The sequence below is a fragment of the Anolis sagrei genome, chromosome 2 (assembly GCF_037176765.1).
Source record: "Anolis sagrei isolate rAnoSag1 chromosome 2, rAnoSag1.mat, whole genome shotgun sequence".
Classification (NCBI taxonomy): Eukaryota; Metazoa; Chordata; class Lepidosauria; order Squamata; family Dactyloidae; genus Anolis; species Anolis sagrei.
Genome location: NC_090022.1, coordinates 124,139,222 through 124,156,474, shown reverse-complemented (window position 1 = coordinate 124,156,474; position 17,253 = coordinate 124,139,222). Strand labels below are relative to the sequence as shown.

General features: G+C 36.5%; 1 protein-coding gene across 1 annotated transcript in view; it reads right to left on the bottom strand.

Moving 5' to 3' along the window:
- COX10 (cytochrome c oxidase assembly factor heme A:farnesyltransferase COX10) overlaps positions 1-17,253 on the bottom strand; it is a 111,176-nt gene that overhangs the window by 33,308 nt on the left and 60,615 nt on the right. Inside the window, exon 5 of the mRNA XM_060764521.2 lies at positions 10,424-10,494. Coding sequence (XP_060620504.2) covers positions 10,424-10,494 — 71 coding nt within the window. The remainder of the gene's footprint in view (positions 1-10,423; positions 10,495-17,253) is intronic.

Here is a 17,253-nt window from a genome sequence, read left to right as displayed (position 1 = left end):
TGAATAATGGGCTGCTGTAGTTAAGTAAGATAAGGTTCCACATGATTAAAAACAGAACTGAGTGCTGTGAGTTTGGGTCGTTTTAAGACTAAATTTACAAACACAAATCTAAATATATTCAACAGAGTCCATAAAGACAAAACAGCAGATTTATCACTACTAGAAAAGATGCACTAGAGCTGCACAACAGACATACACCACTTCATTCACTGAATATACATCCTCAGCTGTACTTTCCAGTCTTTCATTTTGTCATTGGTACATTGTGACCCATAGAAAGCTACCCACATAACTACTTTCACAGCTCTGTTCCTTGCCCTAGTGGGACTCTCTGCTTGGAAGTCAAAATAAGTCACCCAGAACACACTCTACGTATTGTCGATCCCTGAAATGCCAAGCTTTCCTGAGTTCTAAAACACCAAGCCAGCATTAGGATTGTGTTTCACTACACACAGGACAATTTCCTGGTATTGTCTGCCATACACAATACATGTAAGAAACAGAAAAGTTATATGAAGTGGTGGTGGTGGTAGTGACCTTGTGTAATTACTACAGAATTTCTTTTCTTCTAAAAAAATTAATATTTTAGTAACTCATGGATAAACATGGATTGTCTATTTGTTGACACTCTCCTATTATTTGGTACTTAGAGCCTACTAATGTTTTATCATAACTTTGTAACTCTGAGTTCTTCTTCACTCTCTCAATTTCAGCCAAACAGTACTTGGAAACAGCTTCAGTAAAAAGCAAATTAGGTGTTTGCATCAATTGACAAATATGTTATTTTTAGTTGTGTGCCACCGCAGATGACAGTCTAGAAATCCACTTCCTGGCCCACCTCTTCTAGTCCTGAAAAAAAAAAAAAACCCTAGAGAAGTTGCCATTATTTCCTTTTATCGAAAAAGTAGAATCAGCATAAATGAAGCATCCCCAAAGGTCTGTTCATATTGGAGGTCATAATGAGAAGGATTATAGGATAAAATCGCTGTGCTCCTTGAAAGGAACCCACCCCTGCTCCCTACTGTGCAGCTGACACAGGAGGCTAAGACAACTCCATTAGGAGTGCATATCGCCACTCAGCAGTGGTCTTCAGAAGCAGATGGAGAGCTATTTACTCAAATGCACCATGACTCCCTGGCTTACACAAGAGCATCTGGGATGTTTCCTAACGTGATGCGATGCACAATGCACTCAAATTTATCAACTGTCCCACATGCAATTAAAGGCCCCGATAAATAATTCCTTGGCAAAGGCCTCACAGCTGAATTGAAAAGCAACAAAGCATGAGGGGTCAAATGTTGCTGCAGGATTTCTATTTAACAAATGCAACCTCTTATAAAGGAATGTCCCCAACAAGCTGATATCGCTTTTTTTTCCTGGAGAGCACAACCAACTGAAGCAGCAAACTGAATAGCCAGTGACTTCTACAGACCCCAGAGAAAATGAAATAATATTGAATGCACAATGCAAGTTGTAACCTTGAGCAAAGACTAGAAAAGTATCCATATCTTGAGCTCGGAAACAATGTGAACGGTCGGTTAATGAAAACAGAACAATCCTGTTAATATGGAGAAAGTAATAAGTGCTACATTTAGATACCTAGGTCATTGCTGTTACAATTCCTTTTGAGAGAAGCAAGATAGTAAACACTGTATCATTTATTTGATGTGGTTTTTATTTCCGTTACCCCATAATCTCTAGCCCTAAGGATTTTTCCTTCACTGGCTGAAATGGAACTATTTGAAGCAGGGGAGTGAATGAGTGTCCTGCTGCCTAAAATATAAGGGCAATGCTTCCATGAATAATTGGACATGAGAAAATAAAAAGCTCTCTTATTCGAATGTTTTGTTTAGAGGACTCAGCTTCCCACTCTTCAGAGAAAAATGCATGGAAGAAACTAGACTCAGTGGGACAATATACACCTGCTTTCATACAGTTACATACTTTTAAGGGGAACATTCAGCACTGTGGTGCTACATATCTCTCTACAGATATGATTTCAACCACACACCAGAAACACCTCCCTTCCTTTCAACAGGACATAAAACAAAAGTATCAGTGTTTTCATTTCTAAACTAGTTCCCTGCAACATTTCTAATTCACCAATAAAGATGTAAGAGAAAAGCAACAGCTAAAAATCTTCTGTGGATCAAGCTGAATTTAATAACTCAGGGTCCAGGTTTGGCTGCCATAGTTCAGTACTGCTGAATCATGGAAGCTGTAGTTTTATAAGGTCTTTAGCCTTCTTTGACAAAGAATGCTAGTCCCTCCCCAAACTACAATCCCAGACCTTCATAGCATATACACATGGAGTTAAAGTTGAGTAAAACTGCATTAATTCTAGTGTAGATGAACCTCAAGACTATTCCAATAGCAATTGGGACACTTAGTAGTTGGGTCTGCTCCCTTCATATGGTTGTTAGTGACAGAAGCCAATGTCCACAGAAAAGTCTCTCTGATGTGGCACATAAGTTCAGTGCATTTAGTGCATTTAGAATGACATGTGGAAATGTTAAATGTTCTGGATGAAGAGTCCAAAAGTAAATTACCACTTTTGTTGTTGCTGAAAAATATTGTGTATTTGAACAATGTGTTGAAGGACTCCTGAATTTTGACTTTCTGTATCATAAGATCCCTAACCATGACCACACTTAAGATGGGAAATGAAATAATCATAAATACAATTCTCAAGTGTCAACTCAGTAACATACTTCTTAAATTTAATTAGGATAGTCACTTGCAACTGAACATTTTGTTGAGCATAAAAGTCATTGCAGATCCTCTCTAGCTAATATGTCTTCCCTGAAGATATCACAATCTAATCTATCTAGGCTAACTACTCATTGAGGGCCTGAGACTTGTGCAGTCAGGGATGAAACCCAATAGTCCAGGATGAAAAAAAATCACAAACAGGGAGCATCTTTCTAATAAAATATATACATCACATCTCCTTAGAAAAACAATATACAGTGGGTTGTGATGGGTACAGTTTTATCACAGGCTAAATAGTTTCAAAGTGCTTTTCTTTCCCAGTGAACTACAGTTTTGTGAAATCCAACATAATTCCCAAACTGTTTTCTCAACTACAATGATGATTTGGGAAAAGGTCAAATATCGAAATGGTACAGAACATGGATTACACTCTTTGAGACATGTAAATCAACTGTCTGCTCTGAGTTCAAATCTTAAGAGTATATTGTAAATGCAGGTGAATTTTATATTGATATTTATATTCATCAAAGTAACTGCACAATGGTAGTTACAAATAGATGTGGTGAACTCTACAGCCAATCCCTAAGTCATTCTGAGAATAATTTCCAATGTCTCTTAACTGACTGCTGCAACAATAGGCATAATTTTAAATCTCTTTCCATTTGCATGTGCCTTCATGTCATCTCTTGACTTATGTTGACCTCATGAATTTCATAGGGTTTTCTTAAGCAAGGAATATTCAAAGTTGAGTTTTGCCAATTCTTTCTTCTGAAATGTAGCCTAAAGCACCTGGTATTCATTGGAGATCTCCCACTCAAGTTTTAATCAGGGATGTCCCAGTGAAGCTTCCAAGATGGATTCTGGTGTTTTTAATTCATTTCAGCTGTGATGTCTACACGAACCCAATACACTATCTTAGGTGTTCACAATACATTAAATTCAATCTGTCTTTATATGGTTCATCTTATTGGCATTTCATTTTTATAGCAATTCTGACCCTATCAGAACATCAACATTCTTTTTTAATGGTGAGATCTAGCCCTGGAAGACAGCAAAGCACATTTCTGACATGGCAGACTAAACACCCCAGAAAGTGCCTGAGCAAAGGTATGTAGACTGGGTGGTTGTACCAGCTTTTATGCATATTTATTTTGCTTTTTATTAATTAAAAAGCTAAAAAGCTATTGTACTATCTTATCGGTGATGCCAACACATGCACTTTACACACATAATCAAACATGTGTAACCTGTTGAAACAGAATAATCAAATAATTGCAATGTTAAGATTTTAAAATATTACGGCTTGATATGTTATATTGCCTTCTGTGGAGGGGGGTTGTAGGAAGGAAGAAAGAAAGAGAACATGGGAGCACAGGAACTCAGTATGTACCAATAAAATCCTATACATATTCAAGTAAAATACATTTTGACAACTGGAGGAAGGGAAAAATGGGCAAAATGGAAGTCAACAGGGGACCCCTAAAAACATCTGGAAAAAATAACAAGTTCTTCAGAAATATCTTAAATGGATTGACAGAAGAGCAAAGATGAATATCTGGAGGAAGTGTGCTTTAGACAAAAGGGCCAAATATACCAAAGAGCCCATCATCTGCTCACTTGAAAAGAGCAGCAAAAGATACACGAGAAGAAAGCCAGGAGGTTGTCTGGGTATCCATGAGTTTTTAGTTAGCAGTTTTGCTGACAATAATTTCCTCAGTTTAGTAGAATCTACATAAAATTAGTAGAATATCTAAGAGTATTTCTTCTATAAGTAGGTGTTCTTAGATTTATTGCACCAGTGAATTAAAATAAAAGGATGGGAATACACTAAATCAGAATTAAATCTGAGGAGAGTCAACAGTAATACTTTGAAGATACACATAATCTTTTGTACATGCCCAAATATTTCTGGAATGATTCCCAGAATGCAGGACTACAGCTTTTTAAACACAATTTACCCATCTCTGTTCTGTTTTGACTAGCCTTCAGAATGACCACAGAAGAAATTGAAACAGAAGTGAAAGAAAGGTTTAAACAACATGGGGGAAAACATGTAAAAGGTTGCATCTTGCTGTATGTTGTTTTGGCCAGCTGAAGATATAATTCCCCTTAATGTCTGGTTTGAAGTCTATAAGAGCTTAGGCCAACATCATTCAAGGTTAAGTGACATTTAAAAAAACATTAAAATGACTGTTGACAGGCAGATAGATAGATGGTTGACTGATTGCCTTGAGGTCTCCATAACAGCCATGAAGGGCAGCAAAAGGAGAGTAAGGAATAAAAATAACAAAGTTTAAAGTTTACTGAATGTAATTTTGATCAAATGGATTCCCTTTTAGAAGTGTGACTTAAGAATGTAAGCTCTTGGAAAATGACATATTTATTACTTATTTATTTGGTGTATTTATGCCCCACCCTTCTCACCCCAAATAGGAGTCAGAGAGGCCTTACATTGGGCAACAATTCAATGCCATGTACAACAAACATATAATCAAATAAACATATAGATTAAAACATAGAATTAAAAACATATAAAGGCTAAAACCAATTATTAAAACCACACGATCCAAAATCATAATCCAGGAGCCGTTCCAATCATTACTGCACATATTCCAGCTAACTTATTGCACTGCATTATTAACCAAAGGCTTGGTTCCATAGCCACATTTTTAATTTCTTCCTAAAGGTCAGGAGGGAGGGAGCTGATTTCTCTAGGGAGGGAGTTCCACAGCCGAGGGGCCACCACTGAGAAGGCTTTGTCCCTCGTCCCCACCAACAGCATCTGCAAAGGAGGTGGGACCAAGAACAGGGCCTTCCCAGATGATCTTAACCTTTGAGATGGTTCATAGAGGTAGATACGTTCAGACAGGTAAGCTGGGCCAGAACTGTTCAGGGTTTTATAGGCTAAAGCCAGTGCTTTGAATTGTGCGCAGTAGCAGACTGGCAGCCAATGGAGCTGACATAACAGGGGACTTGTATGCTCCCAGTATGCCACTCGGGAGAGAAATCTAGCTTCCACCCGTTGGACCACATGAAGCTTCTGAACAGTCTTCAAAGACAACCCCGCGTAGGGCATGTTGCAGTAGTCTATTCGAGATGTAACAAGAATGTGGACTACTGTGGCCAAGCATAATCAAGGAAGCATTTTTTTCTCATCTGCGCTGGTATTCTATAGGTGCTTCAAAATGATGGACCTAGTTTCAAGTAGGTATATTTCATGATGGCAACATGTTACAAGTACACAAAAAATTAAAAATGGTTTAATAAATCATCAAGTTTTACTAACCAAAATTCCATTGAAACACATGCTGCATGGAAATTACAGATTCAGTCTTGCTGAACTGCAGAAGACAAAATTCCTTGTGTTGCAGGGCCACCATCTTGCACATGACTTAGGCTAGGGACTGTCAGTGTGCAGGGAGAGGAATCCAGCAGCTATCATTTGAAACCCTATGCCCCACCTTACAAGGAGTAAGAGTTTCATTCATGGGTGGTGTGTGGTTGGAGAGATACCTCAATATCAAATTGGGTCCATTTTTTAAAAACATCCTGTCAATGACTGAATTAAAATTTTCTGTGGACACACAAATGTCTTTCACAGAAAATAAATGAAATATGTGGAAGCACTCGTCCTGGCTTGCAAGCAAATACATGTACATTGACACAATTTGTGTTCATATGAGTGAAAATTCAAGTTCAAATAGAATATCAGGACCCTGTACTCTTCCTGGTATTTTCTTTGGCAGCTTTTATGATAGATGCATTTTCCTCCTGGTTAAGTATGGCGCTGCCTGTAATATAACTTGTTAAGGTTTGGACATTGGGGGTGGTGTGGATACAAGCCTTAATTTTATTTGGGGATGAGAAAAGAGGTGGCGTTTAAGCACAGTGACATCATCAAATTCAAAGACCAGAGTGCACACCCATTTCACTACATTTTGCTTAGTCCCTCTTTTTGGCTCATTGTGTGCTCAACAGATGTTCTCATTTGAACATTCCCTCTTATGCTTTAAAAAAATTAACTGAACTTAGAAATCTGTAATTAGCACCATGTTACAGAACAAATCTGAACAAGTTTAGCAAAGTACTCTATTTACAATGAGAGTGAGCTCACCCGCAGGGCTTACTTTACTATTTTGTTTCAATTTTGATGTAATTTCATCCATCACTCCCCCCCCCCCCCCAAATCCTCCAAAGATGATGGATAAAACACAGAAATAAATAGGACCAACTGTTCACAGATGCCTAAGGGAAAACATAATTTTGTTATAAATAATCCTTGGCACAAATCATGGAAATGCTATCTGAAAATTGTTTGTTGAATACTTTATGAATAAGGGCTTTAGTTTAAAGTTTGCCAATAAGGTATAGCGCTCTCCATCCCCCACCCATAAATTGGAATCCAATCCTTTCAGAAACTGAACAGACATACAAACAAAAATCAAGGTTTCTGTTCAAACAGGAGCCCCATGGGACTCTGGCTTTTTATTTGTATGTATACAATGAACAGAGAGCATGCATAAAAGGCGACACATGTTTAAGCATTCTTTCTGTAAAGCATCATCAGGGGTTTGCTTCCTCCTCACGACTTGCTATAAAGGAAAAATACAAGATGAGCTTGCAATGATTCGCCCAGAATGAAAGGATACGTATTTTACATATGTAACGTTTAGCAACATTCTCCCTACACCATCTAATAAAAATAAGACCATGCGGTAGCAAATCCAATCAAAAGATCGGACACTATTCAGACTAGAGAAAGAGAATGTCAAAAACAAAAATTAGAAATAGCTCTACCATCAAATGTGACAAGTGGCAGAATAAATAAGTTATTAACAGGATGTGTGTGGAGTGAGGGGTGGGCAGGGATGATGGGCAAAAACTTGTTTCAGCATTTGACAGAAGGAGCACTTCCCAAGGATCTTGGGTGAGTTTTCCTCAGCTTCTTTTCCAGTAACAAGCCAAATGGTGTAAATGACCTTGCTTTCTAGAAGTAATAATATTTTGGGGTAAACCTCTTCACCTTTTCAGACAACACAAATGAAGCAGGCCATGTACATTGTCCACATCATGATCTGAGGTTCTCTTGAGAGTTCACACTGACAAACTAAGAAGTGATATTGATATGGCATTACCTTTCTACAAATGCTGGTATATCAAATTTGATCCAAGTTAATAAATAAAGGGGAAACTTAGCATTCTCTACTGGAAGAGAGCCTCACTATTCTGTTCACCACACATATACTGTGTTAATAAGGCAAATTCCCATTTATCTGTCAACTTCTGAATGCATTATTTTTGTAGTATGTAAGTTCTCTTTACTATCCTTGCCATTTCCTTCACAACATACAAGTTATTAGCTCTCAGTAACTGTGTCACTACACTTAATATTGCTATGTCAGTTGTCTACTGGAACATGAGCAATGTGAAGTAAGATCTCAGCAAAGGTACGCTTTCTTCAAAGAAACAGATAGGAAAAAAAATCAGCCACCCACCTCTATTGTTTGTATTAGCCTCAATTGAGTAAGTATTATTCTCACTTGAACAAGCTAGTATGTACTTTATGTAACATGGATGTCAGAATCTGCTAGAGTGCCAGGATTGTAATAATAGTTTAATCCCCTAACAGTCAGGTTACAATTTTATGTTTTCCTTTGTCTAGAAGTGATAGAAAAGCTTTTACAAGATTAAGCAAAGCAATCTTGATATGTCAACAGAAACCAAAGTGTGTTTCTATTTTGCTCAAAAACACACATCACTAGGAAATGTAGGCATTATCATGCCCCCCAAAATGCACAATTGAATGGCATTTTTGTAGGAATGCACAATTAAGAATTATTTTACAATATGATACTAGTAATATTATAACCTTAGACAACATCAAAACATGCTTGATTACAATTTATTTTTGAAAGAGACTCACATAAAAGTGCATGGAACCACTAATAACTTATTACTGGGACTGAGATATAAGTAACTGGATTCAATATCCTATGTATTTCTGTCTACAGAAAAACATAGGATATTGAATCTAGTGACTGCGAAGGGTCCAATGGAGATCCAATAGTGGAATAACACAAATAAACCTCTTCTCCACTGCAGCCCCTATCCACACCCAAAGTCACTTTTGGAGAACTGGAAAACATTTCAGGCCTGGTTTTTAAGAGATACCATGATTGCAGTGATACCATGATTGCAGGAAGGAAGGGAGGAAAAGTTTTGATAATTCTTTCTTGAAACCAAATATTTTGAAGACAATAATGCCAATTTTAAGATACTAGAATTGAACTATGCTCTCAGAAGTTTTCAAGAGAATATATTGGCCCTAATAAAGACAAGTAAAAAGAAGTCACTTATTCTGTTTCACATTTTTTAATAAAAAAAGAAACAGTATTTTGGCATTTTGTAAAGGTCTGATCTTCAAAGTAAAATTTCAATTTGTTCTTCATGAATGAGAAAATTGGTTTTAAAAAGGTAAGAAATCCCTATCAAGTAAACTAGGAAGAAAAGAATACACATATTAAAACTGCAATATTTTGGGGGACGGGATGATAATGGAAACAACAACATGGTACGTAACAGTATCCTTTTGGAATTGAAAATCAAGTTGTTAGGTTAGGAGTCTGCTGGCCAAGGTCATACATTGTCAAAAGTAAAACACAACAATGGACTACAGGAAAGGAGATCCACAAAAATATAAGGAAGATTTTTATGGTAATAATCTCCCTTTCTGGGGATTTTAAAACAGAGTCTGGAGTTTTTGAGACAATGTGGATCATAGCATTCAAATTATGTCTGTGCTTATTTATTGTTCTTTTGTTCTTTTGGCCATGAGACGTCTGAACAGATAGCTAGGGAAACCTCTCTCTCTTTTTTTGTACGTTCCATTTGGAGGGGGGAGGTCTTCAGAAAAAAAATGATCCTCCATTCCTGATTTTTCTCTTTTTACCTCTGGGCCTTCACATTTTTAGTAAGCAGACCTTCAGCAAACCCTTTGTAACCAGTATTATTTCATATTTCATATTTATTTCAGTAGTAATGATGGGAAAGTGAACAATGACCTCAATATATAACAAAAATTGTATGCTTAACCTCTCCCATCACCTTTTGCCATCTAGGGCCCCTTCCACGCAGCTGTATAAAATTTACATTGAGTTGGATTATATGGCAGTGTGGATTCAGATAATCCAGTTCAAAACAGATATTATATATGATCTGCCTTGATGTTCTGGGTTATATAGCTATATAAAGAAGGGCCCTAGGAAAGAAGGCTAATATGGATCTTTTCCGATTTCAATAATTTTTGCTCCTCCTGTCAAGAATAGTTGAAGTAGATCCATAATTACTTTCAAAATGTAGCTAGGATAAGCAGCTTGTGTCCAAAACTATTCTATTTATTCAGTATTCTGGAAAAATTGTAATGCCCAATTTCAATATCTCTTAGGAACCTTGAACAATGTCTTCTGATCTTAATAAGAGGGGCAAGCCAATTCATTTTCTATGTGGATTATACATTTTGCGACTCATCGGTATGCACACAAACAACGTACAGACATAGACACAAACAAATGGTCTCCTTTTCCAGTTCTTTTGTTTTTTAGAGAGTAACATATTTGCTTATCAAAACACAAGAAAAAGGCAAAGACTTTGTGAATATATGAAAGGAGCAATGTGATTCCTTACTCTAAAGAGCAGGTGCATGCAGCCTTACCTGATCTGTCCTCGCACCAGTGGTCTGTTTTTTGTCCTGTTCATATTTGAGTCAAATGGAACCTCAAAGAACTAGGAAATAGAGAAGAAGAGAGAAAAGAAAGATTACTTTAAGAGATGCCAGAGACTGTCTAAACTGCAGAACAGATTGACTGTTTTTGTATGCGCTTTGGTCTTCATCTAAGGAGATTCCAAAGTACAACTGAAAAAGCAAACTGAATTTTATGTTCACTTTGAAAGTCTAGATTAAAACTTTTGGCATTTCCTTAAAGCGAGAGGGGGACTACCTGTAGGATAAAAAATATATATTTTAAACAACCCTACTACAGTCAATCATTTGAAGTACAGACTTCCCTTTCAAGTTCTAGCTTTGACAAGTTTGGCACTGCTTTCTAGATGCATATGCAGTATGAAAACAACAATCTTCTTCATTCTGACACAATTTTAAAAAGCTCTGTACACATAATCCTTGCTAAACATATTCTCCCAGTGTTAAACATTAATGCTGTAAACAGTCTTTTTGCTTAATGATCTTTAAAAGCCCATGACCCACCTATGAATCAATCAATTTTGACAAATGCTACGACATTTCTGTTGAAAGAAAAAATACCAATAGCAGTTCAGGAACAAGTGATGTGGAATTATGTAATATAGGAGTTGAAGTCAAGTAAGGTGTTTCAAGGAATTTGTGTATTTGTATACAATTAGGAATAAGTTTTATCAAGGAATAAAACCCTTGTATGGGATCAAATACTTCATATAAGTTTCTAGTATAACCTTGTGATCAACAAGTAACAGAAGATCCAAAACAAAGCAGACATATCATATGAAATCTGAAACATGGTGAAGAAAAAGCATGTTTTCACTGTATGCATCTGAGGAAAAGGACATTCCCTACCATGATGTTAGCTAGTGGTTTCAAATATATCTCCCCCACTTCCTTTCCTATGTACAATATAGCTAGCCATCCAAATGCATGGATTCAATTGTCCACATCTGTCTGTCTGTCTGTCTGTCTATCTATCTATCTATCTATCTATCTATCTCCAAAAAGCAAACCTTGCTTGCTAACATTTCTTGTTAAGGGACCCAATTTTAATATACTGTTATACATAACAGGAGTTTAGCATCTCTAGATTTTACTATGGGAGTAAACCTCAGCGGATACTAAGGGCCCATTCTTTCTAATTGTAAAATGTTAAGGACAACAGAGTAATGCAGGTCTGTCTTGGAGAAGGGAATCTAATGGGAAGTGAGAATTGATGAAAATCTTTTTTCCAGCAGAAGCTTTGGTGTTACAAAATCCCTTTCAACTTGAGTTCACTCCCCAGTTACAGAGCAATCGTGTACAAGCCACCACTATTCATTAGGGCCCCACACCAGAGTGTAAGAAAGAAAAAGAAAACTCAGTGAAGCAAGGTTTTGAGGTGCTCCTTCTACTCCCATCACAACAAAATGAGTTCAGTAGATAACCTAGCATACTTAAATATATAGAACCACCGAAGAAATGCATTATTTGGATTATCATTGACTACTACATGTTAAATCCATTAATAACCTAGCTTTAGTTGACCACTTTATAATTTTAGCAATTTGCAAATCTTATTATACATAATCTTTACAGATTATTTGTTATAACAAAACTTAAGAGCACAGATGTTTAAACATTTACATAATCCAACTAAAAAGACCCTCACTCAATCTTGTCTGAAGCAAATTGGGTAAACTTCCTCGTGTGAGTTGGACTCATATCCCTAATGCTCTACAGGGCTGTTGTTTGCCTCAACTCAAGGATTTCTATCAAGAAAACCTTGTTTGCACATTAACCTTAAGCTGTATGTATCTCAGACTTGCAAGTTTCTCTGAGTATTCCCTCTCTCTCAGCACTCCTGCTTCAGAAACAGATGCTTAGCTTTTACATGGGGGCTGCAGGACAACAGTGTCAGAAAGGATCTGGATGTACATTGAAGAACAGACAAGTATTAGTAAGAAAAGATTCCAGGATGCTAATGGCAACATCAGAAGTGGATGCAATGTATGGGCTGTTGGAAAAAAAACCCCAGCTTCTCTGTTTTTAAAAAATATAAAAATATTCAAGAAATGTATACTACATAACTGAAAAGAAATAAGACACTGGATATCATTTAGCCTCATGATACTGCTATTTAATGTAAATATGCAGTACAGGGATTTATTACTGTCCAACACATTTCTTTGGATTGTTTAATGCCATTGTTACATTTTATCTAGATGAGTACAGAACCTGAAGCAGAAGTGGAGGGGGAAATGGTCTACACATGAAAGCATGAACAACAGCTTTGTAACTTCTTTTTATCGAAATTACCATTTTATGATCACTTAAATAAATAAATATTATAAATATATTATGTTAGAAATAGTGTGTCTAAGAAAAACAGTTAACATGACCACTTTAGATGCAAATATGTCAGCAAGACATCAGTTATCAAACTTTCCATATTTCTCCCTAGATGGTTCAAGGGGTGGAGGGAATCTCATTTCCCTTTAAAATGTATTTCAAATATCATTCAATCTGCAGATCCAAGCAGGGGGTTAAGACCAGTTTTAGATTATCTTATTACAGCCTGTAGAGTTTTGCTTGTTTTAGCTAACAACGAATTCAGTAAGGCGAAACCTGGATAGATAAATATTTTAGCTGCTCACAAGAGGTTATTTCCCTGGGAAATCTGAATGCATCACTTCATTTAGCTAAGGCAGGATACATTGCATTTTTGGCAACCTAGACACTAGGACAAGCTCAGGGTTAATTCTACAGCAACAAAACACCATCAAGTGACATAACTTGGCAGTGATCTGGAGACCATAAATAACATTTTAAATCAGGAGAAGTAAATATTTAAAACACGATGTTGAGAAAAACCACATTAAGTAGGACTTTGTGGTTCATTTCTGTTACAGATCATTCCCTTTACATAGCTTTCATCAAAATGACAAAGTAATTATATTCTGTGGTCTTAAAAGTGTGAGATCAGCTGTCATATTACTGTTTAGTGTTATGAAGAATCATATGTTTCTCATCAGTTTTCTTTGCACTGGCCTTCACTTGTTATGTTTACCAAGGCATTAAAAGTGTTTTAAAATGGGAAATTTCACCATGCAGATATAAAATTGAACATCAAGCATATTTAGATAACAAGTTAAAAAGTTATCCAGTTCAGGAACTGCTAAATGACTGCTGACAGTCCAGTTATACCCGAAAGGGGTCTCACCACCTTCTCCAACTCTAAGGCCTGAATGCTATTGGGCAGTCTCAGTTATAGCTGAAGTGTTGCAAAAAAAAGAAAAAGAAACAAAAGAATGCGATTCGCAACAAGTATTCTCACCTTTAGATAGCTGATTCAATAAGGACATACTTATAGCATTCAGGTCTCCAACACTTCAAAAAGTCCCTTGAAGAAAAGTGGTATATAACATAAAATGAATGAGGAAAATAGCAGGAAGATAGGAGGAAAAGAAAACAAGTGGGAATGATAAAGACAAATCAATTATTGGAAAGTGTAACAAATTCGTGTTTTGAAGCATCTGTTGAACCAAGAAATGACATATAATAGTGGTTCTTGACTACAGCTTAAAAATATGTGGTGCCTTTAAAAAGCTGGTGATTTTTTCTTATCAATTAGCTGTTAAACAGAAACAAGGATTCCTTTTAAAAACAGTAAGAAAGAACTCTTACTATATTTCTGTATAAGGCAGCTTTAGAAGCAAACGAAACAGGAAAATTAGTTTGACAGTTGGATGCTGCCTCTTTAATCTTGATTCTGATGTGAGATCTAAGTTAATTTAGCTAGCCAACTGGTAATCAGGCACAAAATTAAATTTCAAGGCATCAAAAGACATGGAAGAGTAGATAGGAAAGGGAAAAAAAAATGTGTATGAAGACTCCATAGTTGAATGTTGCGTGTGGCGTGCATATCTTCCAGCCTATGTAGTCATGTTGCGGCACCCTGAATGAGTATGAATTCCATGACCTTTTGTCTCTTGTAATGAAGTGCACACATATTTCACTTATCTTCCATTATAGTGAAGTATTTTCTATATATAAAAGTGAAAGTACTCAGTAAGAGGGAAGGAAGGTGCTGCTTATGGCTGTCCTTGAAAATTTGTTACCAGAAACACTAAGCAGAAACTGGTGATAATGCAAATTCACAGAGATGCTGGCAGCCTTTTTCAGAACAGCCGAAGGTCATTCAAATTTCATTATGCTGTTTGTTTGCCGTGTTGTGTACAATTAGCTATTATTCACTTCTAATCAGCTAAAGCTAGAAGGCAAAAGGTCCAGACTTCTTATTCTTGACTTCTGAATAACACTAAAGATGCCTCTTAGTTAGTAGAATCATGACAATAAAAGAAAAAGCAATTATTTAATAAACTGCAGTAATAGTTCTTGTTGAAAATAAAAGAAAACTCATGAAACATAGATGGGGATTGAAATTGCTGTTGACCTACTTAATCTCTAGAAATGAATTTATGTCATTGCAATACATTTGATACACCAAAATAAAAGTGCCTAATTTATTTATATAAATTTATACATGTATACATTTAAATGTATGTATTTCCTCATTTTGTAAAACTTCACATTTTTGGCTTGATATACACTTCATTTAATGCAGCCTGGATCTGCATTATATGGGTCTACAGCAGGCATCCTCAAACTGCGTCCCTCCAGCTCAAAGCAGATATTGTGGAATTTTCTGCCTTGATATTCTAAGTTGTATGGTTGTGTGGAAGGGCCCTGGGTGATGATAAGGAGGGAGGAAATACTGAATTGGGTTTTTGGAAAAATGGTCTGATTTCATTGTTCTAAAAACAATAATATTGTTAGTGAAATTCTCTGTATCAGAGAAAGAATAGAAAAAGAGCAAGTCTTAAAATACCCTAACCAATCTCAACAAAGGAAATTCTTTGCAACCTTTGGGAGGTAGGGTGGGGAAAGGAGGTCTTTTGATTTAAAAAAGGAACATAATGCCTGCCTGTCTTGAAGGTGTGAACATTAATCAGAATAAATGGAATTAGAAGCGGTTGTTTTGGAATCTTTCAAGCAACTCAAAAGTATCTTGTCTCATGAATTTCATTTTCAACTTACATATTTTCTACTTCAAATCAGTGTCAAATTAAAAATAGCACCAGCAAAAAATGACATCTGTTACCATGCTCCATTGTAACATAATGCTACATGGTTAACTTGTAGTAGAGCTCAGACTCAACTAGTTGCATCTTGAAGGCAATATCAACCACAAAAAGCATTTGATGCTGTCAGTTCAGAAGGAAATGCTCCCATGTACAAATAACTGAAAAGTTCAAAGGCCTTAATTAACACTTTTTCAGTCCCAGAAACTTAATAGCATTCACTGTCATCTCAGCTTTTATAAAAATCAAGTTCAATACACGTTGCTGTTTTGCCAATGGTAAAATCAGAAGCTGTGAAAGCTTTAAATTCCTACCATCTGAACCTGTCACAAGGTCTGTCATTGCTCTTGCTCCATATTTCTTTATCACATTGAAATGTCAAATTATGGGGCAATAAAGGACACTTGTTTGCATTGAGAGACATTAATTCAGTTCAATGGCATGTGCAACAATGGACAACAGAATACACAAAAGTACTTTTTACATAAAGCTGGGAGATAGCAAAGAGTGGGCCAATGCAGATGCAATTCTACCTTAGCAGGAAAATGGACTGCACATATTTAAATTGCAGAGGTCCAGGAAATAGAATAAAGAATAGTCTCGGGTTAATCTCACAGAACAAACGTGATATACAGAAGATTGTTTTAAATAGAATATCTGGCTGTACAAGTCAAAGCAATTGTGTACAGATGGCATTATTTTTTGGCTCTGCAACATAGCAAGGATATTCCTTTGGAGAAAATCCCCCTCCCGCAAAGCACTTCATTGGAAATATAAAGAAGGAAGGTGCAATCAGTTGAGACCACTTCTGCTGAACAGTCTCTGTGGCAGATCTTTCAACATTCAGTAGCATCTTGCAATGATCAGTCATACCAAGCCAGAAGGAGGACAGACAAGCTGATGATTGCTTCAGCAACTCAGAAATGTCAAGCTGAGATGGCTAGAATTCAACAAAGTCTTGCAACAAACGAGCATGACAAGGAAGAAGTATATATCGTACTTAAAATTACTGTTTAAGCTGCTGTAATAGTGACATTGGTCACTCTTGGAGAAGTCCTCTTGTAGTCTATCAAAAGTGGAGGTTGAAATTAATTCAAAACAATGAGACACAAGAGCTGCCTTATACAGCTCTTTTCTGAAATCTGCAGAAGCTAAGTAAAACATAGGGGAAGGATTGTCACACACCTGTTGACACCGCGCAATACTGAGTTAGATGTTGCTTTTGTTGTCTCAGTGGAGAAATTTCACTATATTTTAAGACTCCTCTGGGTCATTTTAGGCCCAGCAGAGCTTTTGTTTAAAATCACAAAATAAAATATCCAAAGTGAAATATTCTTCATTAAAAGGCATACAGAGAAAAAGAACCGCCTAATCTAACCATCATGACATAGGACAAACAAATAGGATGTTGCATTCCTCTGTGTTTCAAACCCCTCATTTGAGGCAGCCGATTACTTCTCATTCCTGAGTATCTTTTAATCAACCTTAAGGTAATTACTGGTGAAGCACCAAGATGGAGTAAATGGCATTGTCTACATACATCTTCTCAGGTGTCAATCCCAATTTTATTTTAAAAGGGATCGACCAACTCAATTGTCAATTTGCAGCCGGACTCCAACAGTTGATGTCCGCAAATTCACAACTAATAGTGCCATATACAGT